Source organism: Orcinus orca, chromosome 10, assembly GCF_937001465.1.
Source record: "Orcinus orca chromosome 10, mOrcOrc1.1, whole genome shotgun sequence".
Lineage (NCBI taxonomy): Eukaryota > Metazoa > Chordata > Mammalia > Artiodactyla > Delphinidae > Orcinus > Orcinus orca.
Window position 1 is genome coordinate 1,634,136 of NC_064568.1, and position 15,468 is coordinate 1,649,603.

The window sequence follows — 15,468 nt, forward strand, 5'->3', positions numbered from 1 at the left end:
TGGGGGGCGCTCTGGTGGGTCCCAGGTCTGCCCTCTGCACCTGCCGCTCCTCTGTCCCCAGGATCCTCCTCCAAGGCGGCGTCCCCTGACCAGCACCTCCGAGAAGCTGGGCCCAGAACCTCGCTTCCCTGCCCTGGCCCTGGGCCCTGAAATGCCCCGGCCGCTGGTGGCTGCTGCATCTTGTTCATTAGTTCATTGATTCCTTTGACCAAGACTGGACCAAAGTTTCCTGCACACTTGCCAGGGCCTTGGGGCGGCTTGGAACAGCCTGATGGGGGGTGCCTAGAAGGGCGGGGACAGTTGCCGCCCTGGCCACCATGTCTGGGAATCATAGGCTGGCCTCTATCCTGGGAGAGTCAGCATGCAGATCCTTCCTGCAGGTTCCACAGACCACCAGCACCTAGTGGTCATGTAACCAAGTGTCTGGTTCCCAGACCTCACCTCGCTCAGCAGCCCTGGGACCCAATGAGGCCTGGAGCAAGTGTCTCACCCTCTCTGTGCCACAGCAAAATGAAATGGCTGTTAGGACCTGCCTTGCTGGATAGTGGTGTGAATGGAAGGGGCACACAGCAGATGCTCACTAAATGCTCTGTGGCAGCCACCTGGGAGAACAGTTGGGGTGTTTCCTAAAAAGTGAAACAGAGTTATTGCCCAAAAGTGGAAACAACGCTAATGTTTATCAACTGATGAACAGATAAAAAGTGGTGGGCGCACCCACACACTACCTGGAATATTATTCCGTGGAATATTTAAATGAAATATTATTCGGTGATAATATAATAATAATGAAAAGGGATGCAGTACCAATGCTTGCTAATGGATGAACCTTGAAAACATTGTGCTGAGTAGAAAAAGCCAGATTCAGAGGATGCCGTGTTGTATGGCTCCACGGGTATGAGCTACCCAGAAGAGGCAAGTCCACAGAGACAGAAGGGAGACTGGTTTCCTAGGGCTGGGAGATGAGAGGAGGAGGGTGGCGGCCAGGAGGTGGGGGGGGGGGGTGATGCAATTGATCGCGGTGACGGATGTACAGCTCTGTGAATATACTAAAGACATTGAATTATGCACTTTACATGAGTGAATTGTGTGGTGTGTGTGATATCACAATAAAGCTGTTAAAAAAAACTAAGCAATGAAGTTACCATATGACCCAGTAATTCCACTCCTAGGTCTGTACCCAAGAGAACTGAAAACATACATCCACACAAAAGCTTGCACACAAATGTTCAGAGCAGCATGAGTTGGGACAGTCAGAAAGTGGAGAGGGGGCTTCCCTGGTGGCGCAGCGGTTGACAGTCTGCCTGCCGCTGCAGGGGACACGGGTTCGTGCCCCGGTCCGGGAGGATCCCACGTGCCGCGGAGCGGCTGGGCCCGTGAGCCACGGCCGCTGAGCCTGTGCGTCCGGAGCCTGTGCTCCGCAGCGGGAGACGCCACAGCAGTGAGAGGCCCGCGTACCGCAAAAAAAAAACAAAAAAACAAAGTGGAGAGGACCCGAATGCCCATCAACTGATGAATGGATAAATGAAGTGCGGGCCTACCGTGCAATGGACTGTGTGATTAGCCAACAAAAGGAAGGAAATACGGACACGGACTCAACGTGGATGAACCTTGAAAACATTACGTTCAGTGAAAGAAGCCAGATAGCAAAGTCTAGATTGTACAATTCCACGCACCAGAGCGCCCAGGATGGGCGAATCCATAATGCAGACAGTGCCTCTGTGGTTGCCGGGGGCTGGGGACCCAGTGGGACGGCACTGACTGCTAGTGGCCGTGGCTCCCTTTTTGGGGACACAATGTTCTAAACTTAGATTGTGGTAATGGTTGCACTACTTTGTAAATATGCTAAAACCACTGAACTGTACACTTTAAGCGGGGAGCTTTACGGCATGTAAATTGTATCTCAATAAAATTGTTTAACAAATGAATGATGCTCGAAGACTGTCCTCACCACCTCACAGCCAATCCTGGGTGGCAGCCCCGCACCGTCTGGTTCCGGCCAGAGCCTTGCCTGCTGGGGAGACAGCGCCCACTCCCCGGGGACTGTGGGGCAGAGTGAGCTTGGAACTGTGGCAGGGGGTGAGCGACACCCAGAAACACCGGCGCAGCCTGGCTCCTGGTCCCGGCCGCCCTCTGTGCCCACCCGCGGTGGCTCTCAGCTCCCAGGGCTGCAGGAGAGGCTGGTGGGATTCTGCAGTGGGAATCCTGCTGTTCTTGTCTTAAATCATTTTAGTATGTGTCGTGTTTATTAAGGAAATAGTTCAAACATGTGAAAAATGCACAGAGCACAACACAATGAACTCCCACCAACACCAGCGAGGGAAACAAGGAGTGGGGGAAGCTGCTGGAACTCTCCAGGCTCTGCAGCTGAGCCTCTGCAGACCCCCTGCCCGCCCATCTTTGTGGAGCGGCCCTGCTCAGGAGGCGGGGGGCCTGCCCCCACTTTGCTTTCCTGGGTTGGGGGATCAAAGCTCACCATTGGGACCAGAAAGCAGTAGGGACTGAGTCGACCTGAGACTCTGAAAGTCTACAGCTCTGTTTTTAAAAATCACGGTTTGCTGCATAAAGAAAAAATTACCCTTTCAGATGTACAGTTTTGTTAGTTTTGAAAAACACATGCAGTCACAATACAGAAAAGTTGCCCCCCTCCAGATCCTTGATGTGCCCGTGGCCCCCCTCCCGGCAGTCACCGGTCTGTTTTCTGTCCCTATAGTTGCGTGTCATCTAGAATGTCACGTGTCACATGGCCACATTTACACCTCTGGGTCCACCCGCGTCCAGTGCCTGGACGGCAGTTCCCTTTGCTGCTGGTAGATTCTTCTGCGTGAATGTTCACCAGCTGCGGGACAGTTGGGGGGTTTCCAGCGTGGGGCAGTTGTGAACAGTGCCGCTACAAACACTCATTGATGAATTTTTGTGTGGACCTAAGCTTGATTTCTCTCGGGTTAGCACCTGGCTGTGGAATGTTGGGCTGTGTGGTAAGCGGCGTCTAACTTCCCTGGGGACCACCAAGCTGCGTCCCCTCCTGACACGGCTTTCTCGCTCTTTCCGTCAGGCACCTACGTAGGGCCAGGCACTGTGCCAGGTCAGGGATGGCCGTGGCCAAGGCCGGCAAGGCCCTGCCCTCCTGGGGCTGCCAGTCCAATGGGGGAGGCAGACAAGAAACAAGAAGACTTCAGGCACACGCAGGCTCGTGCTGGGTGGCGACACAGGCTCTGAGGGTGACAAGAAGGAGGGGATGGTCAGCGAGGCCCTCCCTCACGAGGGGAGCCGTCCGATCCTAGATCTGGGGGGCTGAGCAGGTACAAAGGCCCTGAGGCAGGGGTGTCCCGTCACGGTGCTATGACCGTGACGGATTTACTGGGCACGTTCTGTGCTCAGAATGTGCTGGAAACCTCAGAGACGTCTTCCTACTTAATCCTCACACAACCCTGAACGGAGGGATTACCGTCCCGTCCCCCCGGTCCTCCCTCCCGCTTACAGCTGTGGAACCCTGAGAATCACAGCCAAGAGGGGCAGAGCCTGGATAGGAACCCGGTGGGACCCACAGAAGCGTCTTAACACTTGGGTTCCAACCTCAGCTGGGGTCCCTCCTTGCCGTCCTGCTGCATGACCCGGGGCGGATGACCGGTCCTCTCTGAGCCTCTGCCCTCCCATCTGCCCCGCAGCCCGCAGTGGGAAATGGTACCACGGAGCCTGGCAGTGGGCAGGGGGCTGTGGCCATCTGCGGGGCGGGGACAGATCTGGCCGGGCGGGGCGAGCCGTGGGCGCTGCACCGCCGCCAGGCGCCGACAGAGGGCAGGAGCGGCCCGCGCGTCTGAGGCTAGGGAGCGCAGGCGAGCGAGGGTGCAGCGGGGGACACCCACGTCCTCGGGGCTCAGAGCTGTGAGGTCCAACTGAAACGTCCACCTGAAATGCGGCCGGTGTGGCCGGAGGTTCTTGCAGGTCCAATACACACCGACCTCCAAGGCTTAGTGTGAAAAATGAATGCAAACTACCACGGCCATCAGTTTTTGCATGGATCACATGTTGAAACGACAATATTTTAGACATACCGTGTTAAATAAAATATAAAAGTTAATTTCACTTTTGTTAAACATGGACACGTGAACTTAAAGCTCCGCGCACGCTGGCATTGTTGGCTCTCGTGCTGTCTGTGCAGGACCAGTGCTTGTGCCTTATGCCACGTGACCCTCATTAATCCTCCCCGTGAGGCCTGGACTGTAGCTAGCGGTCCCCATTTACAGATGGAGAAACTGAGGCAGCGAGAGGTGACACGGCGTGCTCGGGGCCAGCTGTGGGCGCGCACCCCGTGCCCAGGTGCACACATGCATGTCACGTGCACGAGTCCACGCGTAACAGACGGATGAACCAGCGCAAACGCACGCTGCCAACGCCCCCGCCACGTGTGCAGCCAGTCTCGCGACAGCCTCGCCAACACACACGTCCACACCCCGCACACACCTGCAGGAGTGCGGCCCAAGTGCCACCTGGACAACTTCCGGGGAGCTGCCGTTGGCCAGCAGGCCCAGGACGGCCGCTGGTCTCCCTGCTCGCCCAGGGCCCGGACAGGGGGGCCTGGCTGCCGTTCCGTGTGTGTCTGCAAAGGCCACCCCTGCGGTGAGCGAGTGGCCTGCCGCCCGGCGCTTCGGGCCCTTCCTTCTGGCCGCAGACCATTTGCATAAAGCTCCCCGAGCCCACGGATCGCATTACATGGAGGCCTGATGATAATCTTTGTTGAAATAATATTTAACACATGCTGCACTTTTAATTAACTATCTGAATAATCTCAAATTAATACCAGAGCTTTAAAAAATAAGTTTTCGTTTTCGCGTTTGGTAACATAATAGCGGCCCGGCTGGCCCGTTTCCCCTTCCTTTGATTTAATTAAAAGCCCTTTTGTGTGTCTCTTGTCACTTCAGAAACGGACAAAAGCACCCGGGTGGGCAGCCCGGGCTCCCGACTCAGGGTCCAGGGCTGGGGTCGCGGCCGCGCAAGAGCTCTGGGGTTCGGGCAGCCCCGCGGCACCACCCGGGAGGCCGCGGTGGGGCTGAGCGTCACCCGTTCGCACAGGGACACGGTGACGGACATGCACACGGAGGCGGGCGGTGACCTGCTGCCACTCGTCCACGCATGTCCCGAGGCCACTGCCTGCGCCAGCCTCGCAGGTGCCTGCTCGGTCACCGCCGCGCGCCGGGCAGTCAGGCGGTGAAAACCAGGCCGGTCTGGGCTGGGGGTTAACAGTCGGCGTCCTGAGTCCGGATCCGAGAAGACCACGGCTGCCGGTCCCAGTCCCATGCCCAGCCGACAGCTGAGTGTGTGGGAGTCTCTCTCCCTGCTCTACTGTCTCCGTCTCTGTGCCTCTGTCCCGGGCTCAATGCTTCTGGAAACAGGGCCAGGCAGGCAGCCTCCTGGGGCTGTTGCTCCTCTGCTGTCCCTCTGTCCATTGTGCCCAGGGCCGGCCGGCCCCCCAGGTCTCTTCCGGGGTCCTGAGGAGCAGCAGGGGGACAGCGTTTCCTGGGGTCTCTGGCTTGCTCCCCGCTGACAGGCCTGAGACAGGCCGAGGGAGGCCTTGCACAGGCGAGCAGCCCTGGAGAGGCCAGCGGGGATACGCAGGCCCCTGCGGAGCCTCAGTTTTCTGTGCGGGTCCAGGTGGGAGGGGATCTTTCTGCTCGGTGGGCCTGAGGCCCTCAGGAACTGTGCAGAGACAGGGTGCACGGCAGACACCCACCGCCAGCCACGCCTGGATTCTCGGGACGGGGCCGCGGAGATTCTTTTGGTTCTGGGGCTGAAGGTCGGACGTGGCTCCCACGTGGAGAGTGGTGGCTGGGCGCGGAGCCTGTGTGTCCCTCTAAGCCCGTCTGAAAGCTGGGGGCCCAGGACAGCTTCCGAGGCTGCTGCCGCGGGTGCAAATGTCCACATCTCCACCACACACGCAGCCTACGCATCCCATCAGCAAGCAACGGAGGTTTGGATGTGAGCTGAATGAGCGTTTGGCGTCCTGCCTCCCCACGGCCGTGACCATGAGCGGGTCCCTGCCCTCCCCAGCCCCCCAGTCCGGTGGGAGGACAGTCACATGGGTGCAGAGCGCGGTGCTGCAGTGGGAGCTGCGAGGCCGGGCTGCAGCCTTGAGGTAGAGGACGAGGTGGGTGGGGACCGGTGCTCGGCTCTGGGCCCTGCCGTGCCGGGGGCCTCATCGGTGGCACGGTCAGAGGAGAGGCTCCCGGGGCTGCAGTGACCGATGCCAGGGTCCAGCCGCCCTGCCCGGGCGCTGGCCCTGGGACCTGGAGCATGACCGGCAGGGCCGGGCCTGGGAACTGACTGCCCTGGGGTACAGCTCCCCTCCCCCACACCAGCCAGTCCCTTCTGGCTCAGGCTGACCTGCCCGCCCCGGTGTCAGCGGCGGCCCCAGCGGACTCCTGCCTCGACGGCTACCTGGGGGAGCGGGCGAGCCAGCTCCCACCCACTTCACCTTGGCCGGTGAGGACTGGCCAGGCCACTCCAGGCACCCGGACCCCACCGCCACACACACTCACACGCGTCCACTCACACGCATTCACGCACGCGGTTCCGAGTCACCCAAGACCACACACGAGTGAGCACACAGATGGCCAGCTGGCCCGCAGGGAGGAGTGATCGTCCTGGGCTGGGCTCCAGGCGTCCATCCACACACGGGGTGGGGGCGCTGTTGTCCTGAGCACCTACTGTGTGCTGGCGGCCGTGTGTGAGCCCAGGAACCGGCACAAGTCTCAAGTCGGGCAGGGGTCCCGGTTCACAGAGGGGGTAACAAGCTCAGAGAGGCGGGTGAAGTTGCTCAAGGTCACACAGGGAGAAGCGGCGAGAGCCAGGCCTGATCTCGAGCCTACACGCCAGTCAGCCCACCCCTGGCCCTTCTACTGCTGAAGGCTCCCCGGCGACACGGCCTGACCAGGAGCGAGGCTGGCGGGCGGGCGGGAGCCGGGCTGCATCTGGAACCCCAGCAGGCGACCCTGGTGCTGACCCAGAAGACTCGGGGCCCCGCGTCCATGGCGAGAGCCTGGGGAGCTGGGGGCAAAGTGAGAGAGGGTTCCCCAAGCCCCTCAAGGTGGTCACAGAACCAGAAACCACTGAGGCCTGTCCCGCTAGCAAGGGGCCCGCGACCTCGCGCCACCCAACCTGTGAGCTCCTGCCGAGAGCGGCAGGGCACAGGCGTGAGCACAAAGTACCCGGGAAGGGCCCAGAACCAGCGGCGCTAAAGGAGAACCCCTCATTCATTCATTCGTTCGGTCAATCAACAGGTGTCCGCAGGGGCAGGTGCTGTCCTTCCTGGACAGGTGTGGCAAGGCTGACCCGGGCCCTGCCCTCCTGGGACTGCCATTCTGTTGGGGAAGAGGGACAGCGTGCACCAAAGATGGATGAAGTGATCTCAGATAATGACCATTAGCCAGCGTAATCAGGGAGGGCTTCTCTGAGGACGGGACCTTTGGGCGAAGACCTGCCTGAGTGACAAGGAAGAGGCATCCAGGAAGAGAGTCGTGGGGCAGGACTCCAGGCAGAGTGACCCGGAAGGGCAGAGGCCCAGAGGAGCGAAAGCTCGCAGGACGGGGGCCTGGGCGGGAGGCGGCCTGATGGAGCCTAGGCAAGTGGGGCCGCCCACACCCTGTCTGAGGGGCGAGTGCTGCCCAGCCCCAGCCCATGGTCGCCTGTGGGGCCGAGCACCCGGTGTGGCCAGAGGTTCCGATTCTCCAAGGAGAGCTGGTGGTCTGGGCTTTTACACGAAACCTCTTGACTTTTTAAGTGGCCACAACCGGTTCAACTTTTCCTGAAACTCTCCAAGCCACAGAAAATGTTTCTGGGGGCCCAAACCAGCATGTGGGCCTCTAGTTTGAGACCTCGCTAGGAGCCGTGTCCTGCCTCCCAGGCTTCCTAGTCGGGAGACCCTGGGCAGGTTGCTTGCCCCGTCTGTGCTTCAGTGCTTTCTCCTGTGAAGCGGAGGCGACGGGGCCTACCTTGCAGCGCTGCCGTGCAGGGGTAAGTGCTTTAAGTTATTCATTCATTCAGCAAATATTTACTGAACACCTCCGCGTAACAGAGTCAGTGCTAGGTTTGGGGGTCGTAACAGCGGGCAAAAGAGACAGTCTGCCCTGGTGCCTCTTACCGTCCACAGGGGAGAGAAAATGAGCAAGTACGTGAGCGAGTGCCGCATAGGAATGCCACGTGGCCAGAAGGACCGAGACGGAACCCGGAAGGCTTGACGTTGTAGACGGGGTGGCCAAGGAGGGCCTCGCTGAAGAGAGGGCGTCGGCGTAAAGGCCTGAAGGATTTGAGGGAGTGAGACACACAGATATCCGGTGAAGTGATCGAAGCAGGGCCAACAGCCAGTGCAAAGGCCCTGAAGGCCTGGCTGCTCAAGGAATGACTAGGAGACAGGTATGGCTGAAGTGGAGAGATTCAGGCCAGGGAGGTGGGGAGGTGGGGCTGGAAGGAGGGGAGGTGGGCCTCGGGGGCTGTGAGGGCTTCAGCTCTTCCCCTGAGTAAGGTGAGAGCCAAGGGAGTGTGTGGAGACGTGAGGTCTGCCTTTGGTTTCCACAGGATCCTTCTGGCGGCCGCTGGGGCAGAGGCGGGGAGCACAGGACGGAGGCTACTGCAACCGTCCAGGCAAGAGGGCATGGGGGCTGGACCGGGGCAGCAGTGGGGCTGGAAGCAGTTGGCTCTATTCTGGAGAGACTTCAAAGGTCCGCCCAGCACAGAGAGATGTCAGAAAGATGCCTAGGTTTGGTCGAGGCACCTGGAAGATGGGAGGATGGAGAGGTGGGGAAAGCTGGGTCAGGGCAGATGTGGACCTGGGGGGCTGCGCAGGGAAAGCAGCTGAGGAGGGGGGTGGGAGCGGAGGCCCATGGGGGACACGACGCGGGCACCCCGTTGGGGATGCATGAGTGGGGGGGGGGTAAGTGTAGACGGCCGTGAGGACAGCGGCAGCCGTGGTGCGCAGCAAGCTAAGACGGACGGATGCTGACATCATTTGTCAACTCGGGGTCCAGGGGAGGGGCCTGGACGCAGCTCCGGAACGCAGGCCGGGGAGGCGACGCCGGGGGAGCCTGGGCGGCTGGGGGCCGCAGCCCTCCCCTCCCCCTCGCCACCTGCGGGGTCGGTCAGACCCGGCCTTTGTCCCGCGCCGCAGCCCCGCCGCCCCGCGCGGCGCCCCCCGAGCAAACACAGCTGAGCGCCGGGCTCGCGTGCCGCCCCCGCCCCCAGCTCCGGGCGGGCGGCGGGCGCGGGGCGGCGGCTTAGCGGGGCAGCTGCGGCCGCGGGCGGGCTCCGCTCGGCCGCTCCCACCGGCGCCGCGCTTTGTCATGCAGATGCCCGCTGGCGGCGCGCGCCCGCTCCCCAGCTGACCCGGGGCGCCCGCTCCCAAAGCGGGCCCGGGCCGGCCCCAGACCCGCTTTGTCCTCCGGCCGGAACCGGATCTCCCTGGTGCTGGGCGGCCCGCGCCAGTGGCTGGGCGTCTCTGGGCCTGTCTCCTGGCATTCCAGGCGGAGGACCTGCGGGTTTCCGCTGCGGGGTGCGGAGCACATTTGGGGAGCAGCCTCCATCCCTCCTACACGGACGGGACCCAGTCGAGCAGGAGCCGCGGAGCAGGCCTCTGTGGCCATCCCCGACCCCTGCCGGCACCGCGGGCGGTGGGCACCCAATCCCTGCCCCCGCCGGCCTCAGCCTTCCCATCTGCGCTTTGAGGGCGGCGCCCCAAGCCAGGGAAGGTGACTGGGATGAGCTTCTGGGCTCAAAGGCCGCGGGGAGGCTGATGACACAGGGTGTAGACATCCCACCTTGGTGGGTGCTCTCGATAAAGGCACAGATGCTCCCGATGCCAGACCCCCCCCCCACCTCCCAGAGCTGCCCCTCCTACGGCAGGCAGGCGGGTGGGGCCTTGCCTGGGGATACGCCCACTTTCCCCAGAGCAAAGATTCACCAAGAGAGGTGATCAAATGGAAAGTTATTTACTGCCTGGTGTCAGGAGTCAGGCCTGAGGCCAGGCCTGGGAGGAGAAACATTCCTGGGCTGCAATCAGGCCGGGAGGCGCTGGTGTCCGTCCGGCAGGGTCACCACGTCCTCCCTGGGACCTTCTCTCCCCACTTTGCGGGTGAGGAGCCCAAGGCAGGGAGCAGCGGAAACGTGGCCCCCAGCCCTTGTCCTTGCCTGCGAAGAACAGAGGCCTGGAATTCAGGCCGGAAGGTGCAGACATGACCAACATGCGTGGACCTGATGCTTGGGGTCCAAGAGAAGCAGCCAGAGTAGCAAGTCCTCTTCCCGCCTCCCAGGCAGAGCCGGTGGCCGGCAGCAGGGCGCTGTGGGCAGGGCTCCTCTCCCGGGGGGGTTCCCCCGCGGGCACCCCTGCTGGGACCCAGTTTGTCAATCCAAATCGCGCTTGCAGTTCCGTGGGAGCTTCGGTCCAGTGATTTCACTTCTAGGCCTTTATCTTTAAAGGGCTTTCCGGCCATGTGTGACCTTGGGCTGCGCAACCTTGGGCGACTGACCCCAGTTTTCCTCATCTGGAAGTGGGAACATCGCGACACCTACCCCTCCAGGGCCGTCTGAGGAGCGCGTAAAGCCAGGCACGTTGGGGACACGCGTGACAGAGACTCCCATGAGGGGGAAGCAGTGTCCTGATGTGATGGGTCAGCGCAGTTTTTACAAATGGAGATGAGACCCTCTTCCTGGGTGCCTCCTGGTTTTCCCCAGCGACCCCCCTCCGGTGCCCAAGTTTTGACCGGCAGACCCAGGAGGTTGGTGGGAGAGGGGTGTCAGTGTCAGTCCCAGCACAGACTCAACCTTGCCTGTTACAGGAGACGGTGGGGGAGGGGAGAGGAGACCAGCAGCCCAGCACCTCCACCCCAGGCCCTGGCCCTCTGGCTCAGGCAAGCAGGAGAGACCAGTGGAAGGTGGAGGGTTTATCTCACACACCCCTCCAGGGAGGGGCCTTTATGCCCAGATCCAGTTTCTGGCAGGACTGGTTGGTCCAGGTGGCCCGATAGATGGCCAAGATAAGGTCCGTGCAGGTTGGCTGAGCGGAAGACCCACGCTGGGCTAAGACGGGGGATGGCCCAGGCCCGGCCTGACTCAAGGGTGGCAGGGGGTCTGGGCCTGTCTCGTCCCAGCTGCTGGCACTTTTGGGGGCCACACGGGTGCCCTCTCTGGACCCCCTTCCCTGCCTGCAGTGAGAAGTGGCACAGAAAGAGGTGATCCTGGGCAGGGGTGGTACAGGCCCAAGGTTGCCCAGGCTGGACGTGCTGCAGGTAAGGTTTGTACGGGCACATGACGAGGTTCCAGAGCCACGAGCCAGGCAGACTGAGGTTGCCCGGACGTGGGGTTGTTCGGGACCCCACGTTTCAGGTGAGCCCAGGCTTGTTGTGTGTCAGACCTTCTGGAAGCCCCAGGGCTGGCTGGGCGAGCTCGTCCTCTTGGGCCGATGGCGTCCTGCTATCTGTAAAGTCACCACGCCCCAAAGAGTCCCTTCATTAGACCCTTCCACCTGAGAGGTTTGAGTGTCACCTCTCTCCTGCCGGGACCCTGACCAATAAACCTCTGGGGTCTCACAGCCCTAGGGAGCAGTTGTGGTCCCCACACTTCCTAGGGAGGAGCCCCGTGGGGACGGCCATGGAAGGAGCCCTCAGTCCCCACAGACAGGACTTCCCTCATCTCAGCACAGACCTTGGGAAAGGCAGCCCTCGGATCTGCGTGGAAAATGGGGTTTGCGTGCAGGAAGTATTTGAAGGAAGTGGTCCCAGGGAACAAGGGCGGGGTGGGGGGCATGAAGCCGGGCGAGGGGAAAAGCCAGCCAGAGGAGGTGCTGTGGGTCCACCGTCAGTGGGGTACAGACTCCACCGAGGCCATCTGAGAAACCTCGAGGGACGTGCTGAGAACCGTCCACCCCAGGGACAAAAGGGGACGTAGCCATAGGCTCCCATCCCACCGCATAGACAAGGTGAGGTTTATCCACCAGCCTTCGAACTTTAGGGTTCATGCACACAAGTGCCCAGCAGGCCCTGCGGGCATCCTCGCACTGGGTCAGAGCAGCTCTGGGCAAGAGTGAGCTGGGCCACCAGCCGGCATCTGCACAGGTGGGCCGGTCACCACAGAGCCGCGGCTGGCCTGAGCTCGGCCGGGAGGACTTGAGGTAGGCCACCGAGGTGCCAGTACAGTTAAAAAGAGCGTGTATTCAGGGGAAATTTGAGGTTCAGTAAGGCCACAGAGCAGGAGATGACTGCCGTTGGAAAGGTCATTTCTAAGCACAGTCCCGGAGGAGGGGGACGCCACGCCACGCCACGCCGAGCCACGTGGGAAAGCATGGGGAGGTTAGGAGGTGGGGGGAGCCTAGAACCGGGGACAGGAGACTTTGCTGCGGTCTCTGCAGGAGGGACGGGCGAGGCAGGGCGAGCAGGCTGACCACTGGCTGGTTTGAGTAATTTCACGGGCCCTGGGACAGACGGGCTGCCGCGACTTGCCTGGTACCTGACCCCGGGTGACTCAGGCAGGGGGACGGTGGCCCAAGGGGGAGAACCCGATAGAGGAGGTGCTGGGGCTGTGCCTTCTAGATTGGTTGCTTTGCATTTGAAAGTCACCCACTTGGACCGGTGGGTGGGTTACACTCTGCGTGAATCGGCCAGTCCTGGGAGGGGCAGTCCCTCCAGGGTCAGAGCATAAAACCCAAGACACGGTTCCTGCAGTCCACCCCTCACCCACCTCAGCTCCGCTCGTGGCCTCGGTGGCCCAGGGTGGCCCAGGGTCCGGTTCAGGGTGGGAGCCGGCCCGGAGCCCCGACAGGCCTTAACTAGCCCCTCCTGCTGCACCTGGTCCCGAAGCTGAACCCTTTCTGGATTCGCCTCACCCTCGGCCAGCACTTGGGTGGCTCTAGGTTCGCCTGGTGGGGCGACCGGGGCGTCCCCAGGGCTCTGAGACCTTAGTCGCCTTGCCCCTGTCAACAACTGCCCCGTCGTCACTGTCACCAGTTCGAGGGACAAGAAGCAGCCCCAGAGGATTTCGAGTCCCGGAGACCCTCGTCCCCGGCCCTCCTCTCACACAGGTCCGAGCTGCCCCCCCACCGGCGTGGTGTGACTGCAGGTTCACGGGAGAGCTGCTGCGTCCCTGGCGCACCCCCGAACAAGGACCTCAGACCTGGCCACACCTCCGGTGTGGGGCAGAGCCAGGAGTTCTGCAAGGGGGTGACGTCGGGATGGACGGGCCTCCTTCCTCCGCCGCGGGCTGTGCTCCGGTTACGGGGCCAGCACCCCATCCACGGGGCTGGACCCCAGCCCTCAGGATGTCCCAGGACGGCTCCAGGGCTAGGCTGTTGCTCTTTAGATCAGCTGCTTCTGAGTGACGTGAACTAGAGTGCGGCCAGTGGGCCTGTGGCTCTGTTCCCGCTGTCACCTCCTTGTGGTCAAATGGTCCCTGGTCTGAGGCAGCATCGTGCAGGACACGAGGGTCCAGCTACCCTGCTGGACGCTTGTCATCCTCTCGCCACTCAGCTGTCACGTGGTCTTTGCACAGTCTACACCGATGTCACCCTCCTGCTTCACACCCTTCTGTGTCACCACTGCTCTTGAGATCAAGGTGGCGGCACCCATGACAGACCCCCCCCCCCGCTCCTTGAGCTCTGGCCCCTCCCAGACCCCCCCCCCCCGCTCCTTGAGCTCCGGCCCCTCCCAGGCCCCCCCACCCCCACCCCGTGCTCACAGGCCTCTCCTGCTGCAGGTGCAGTGCACACGCAAGCCCCTCAGCCTGATGCACCACCCCCGCTTGCCTGCCTGCTCTGGGGCAGCCTTCTCGCACCTTCCCGCCTGGGGCAATCCACCTAGACGCTCTCCCCGCGTCTGGTCTGGCCCCTGTGGCGCCCCTCTGAGCTGCAGTCTTTGTGACTGGTTAAAGCCTCTGTGCCCCTAGACTGTATTCCCATTGCAGGTGGGAATGCTCTCACGGTGTTGACAAAACCCACCGCTGTGCCTGTCGCCCACAGGGCACGCAGATCCTTCCTGCGTGAGTGAACGAAGTATGGCGAGTCTCTGGGGATGACAGTGGCAACAGGGTGACGGTGGACGTGGTGGTGGTGACAGTTGACGGTGATGCTGTTGGCGAGGATGGACCACCTTCCTCCGCACGTGCTGGGTCAGTGGACACCTGAGCGGTCCCACTCGAGGGTGGAGCACCGTCGGGGCTGATCCGTTCCCACGGCAGCAAGCCGAAGGGTCCACCCCGCGATCGGAGCTGCCGGGGTTCCTGGCCTTCCCACAGGTGTCGGGATTTCCTTTCCCTTTGATCCGGCTGTACCCGTTCAGTAGTGCCCCTCCCGGGTTCAACTCGCTTTAGCTGGGATGGACTTCTGTCCCTGGGGACCCGAGAACCCTAACCGGTACAGAGGGGGCGACGGGGGTGAGCTGAGACGGAGCCCACGCCGCCCCGCTCTCCGTGCCGGTTCCACCTCCTCTCTGGCTTCTGAACGTCCGTGGAACGTCCTCCATCTCTGCTGGCACCTGGCTGAGCTCATCCATTCCAGGCCTTTACGTGCCATTGCATGTGCTGAGTGATCTTGATTCCTCACCGCGGGTCCTGACCTTTCTCCTGAACCGCAGCTCACGGCTGACTGTCATGCGTGTCACACTCAGCAGGCCCCAGCTGACTTCTTGATTTCCTCTGCACAGTTGTCCCGTCTCAGAGAGCGGACAGACGTCTCAGAGATGACCCGGGCCTGTCCACAGCTCCTTCCCACTCCCTTCAGCAGAGGCCGCTGCCTCAGGGCCTGCGCGCTTGCTAACTTCCCTGCAGGGAACACTCGCCCCAGACCTTCCTCACCTTCCGGGAGAGGGGGCTTGTGAAGGCTGAGCCCAGGGCAGGGCAGAGGGCGCGGAGGGGAAGAGAGGGAGGAGTTCTGGGTGATTCCCCGCACCCTGGGTGGGCAACCAGGTGGCCAGAGGGACCACCCCTGAGAAGGGGCCCGGGCTGGGGGTCAGACCTGGGGAGGAAGATGCCAAGTCCGCGTCTGGCACGAGGAGTGGGCAGCATCCGTGGGCCATCCAGGATGCCGCCCAGCAGATCCCTGAGCTGCAGCCCAGGGCAGAAGTAAGATGGAGAGGCAGTGCCGGGCTATAGTCCTCGGTCTGGGCAGCACCCACCCTCCTGAACCAGCCGGGCCTGCTGGGAGGAGATCCAGCAGCAAAATTCGTGGCTGTACTAACGCGAACAGAGACGGTGCCACTGACCGGGCTCACGGAGAAACGCAGACGCACTCAGGGTGGATGTTTCCGCAAGCCAGCCTCTCCCAGCCGGCCACTGGCAGCCAATTGATAAGCCTAATTAATAATTAACTTTTTAATTAAACATCAATTTAAAACAAGTATGGGAACCAGTCTCTGGCAATTAACACCCTTGCTCTGCTTTCCTAAAGGGACTCAGTCCAAGGCCCAGGCTCTGGGAACTCTTGGGTGGGGAGGGCAACCC

General features: G+C 61.8%; 1 protein-coding gene and 1 long non-coding RNA gene across 10 annotated transcripts in view; both read left to right on the forward strand.

Moving 5' to 3' along the window:
• The window catches only part of EEFSEC (eukaryotic elongation factor, selenocysteine-tRNA specific), a 199,676-nt gene that overhangs the window by 164,768 nt on the left and 19,440 nt on the right, over positions 1-15,468 (forward strand). Inside the window, exons 7-10 of one of the 9 annotated variants that reach the window (XR_007469917.1) lie at positions 7,275-8,007; positions 8,144-8,406; positions 10,462-11,959; positions 13,058-13,466. The exons of 4 other annotated variants lie outside the window; for them this stretch is intronic. Coding sequence is in view for 1 of the 5 variants with exons in the window: in XM_049693807.1 (XP_049549764.1) it covers positions 10,462-10,481 (20 nt within the window). In the remaining 4 variants the exon portion in view is untranslated. Of the gene's footprint in view, positions 1-7,274; positions 8,008-8,143; positions 8,407-8,568; positions 8,643-10,461; positions 13,467-15,468 lie in introns of those variants that run through there. 4 more of the 9 variants (XR_007469916.1, XR_007469918.1, XR_007469920.1 and 1 more) reach the window with 4 other exon arrangements.
• On the forward strand, positions 13,509-15,364 carry LOC125960330 (uncharacterized). The gene is made up of 2 exons (XR_007469925.1): positions 13,509-13,587; positions 13,991-15,364. It is a non-coding gene; the product is annotated as an uncharacterized LOC125960330 (long non-coding RNA).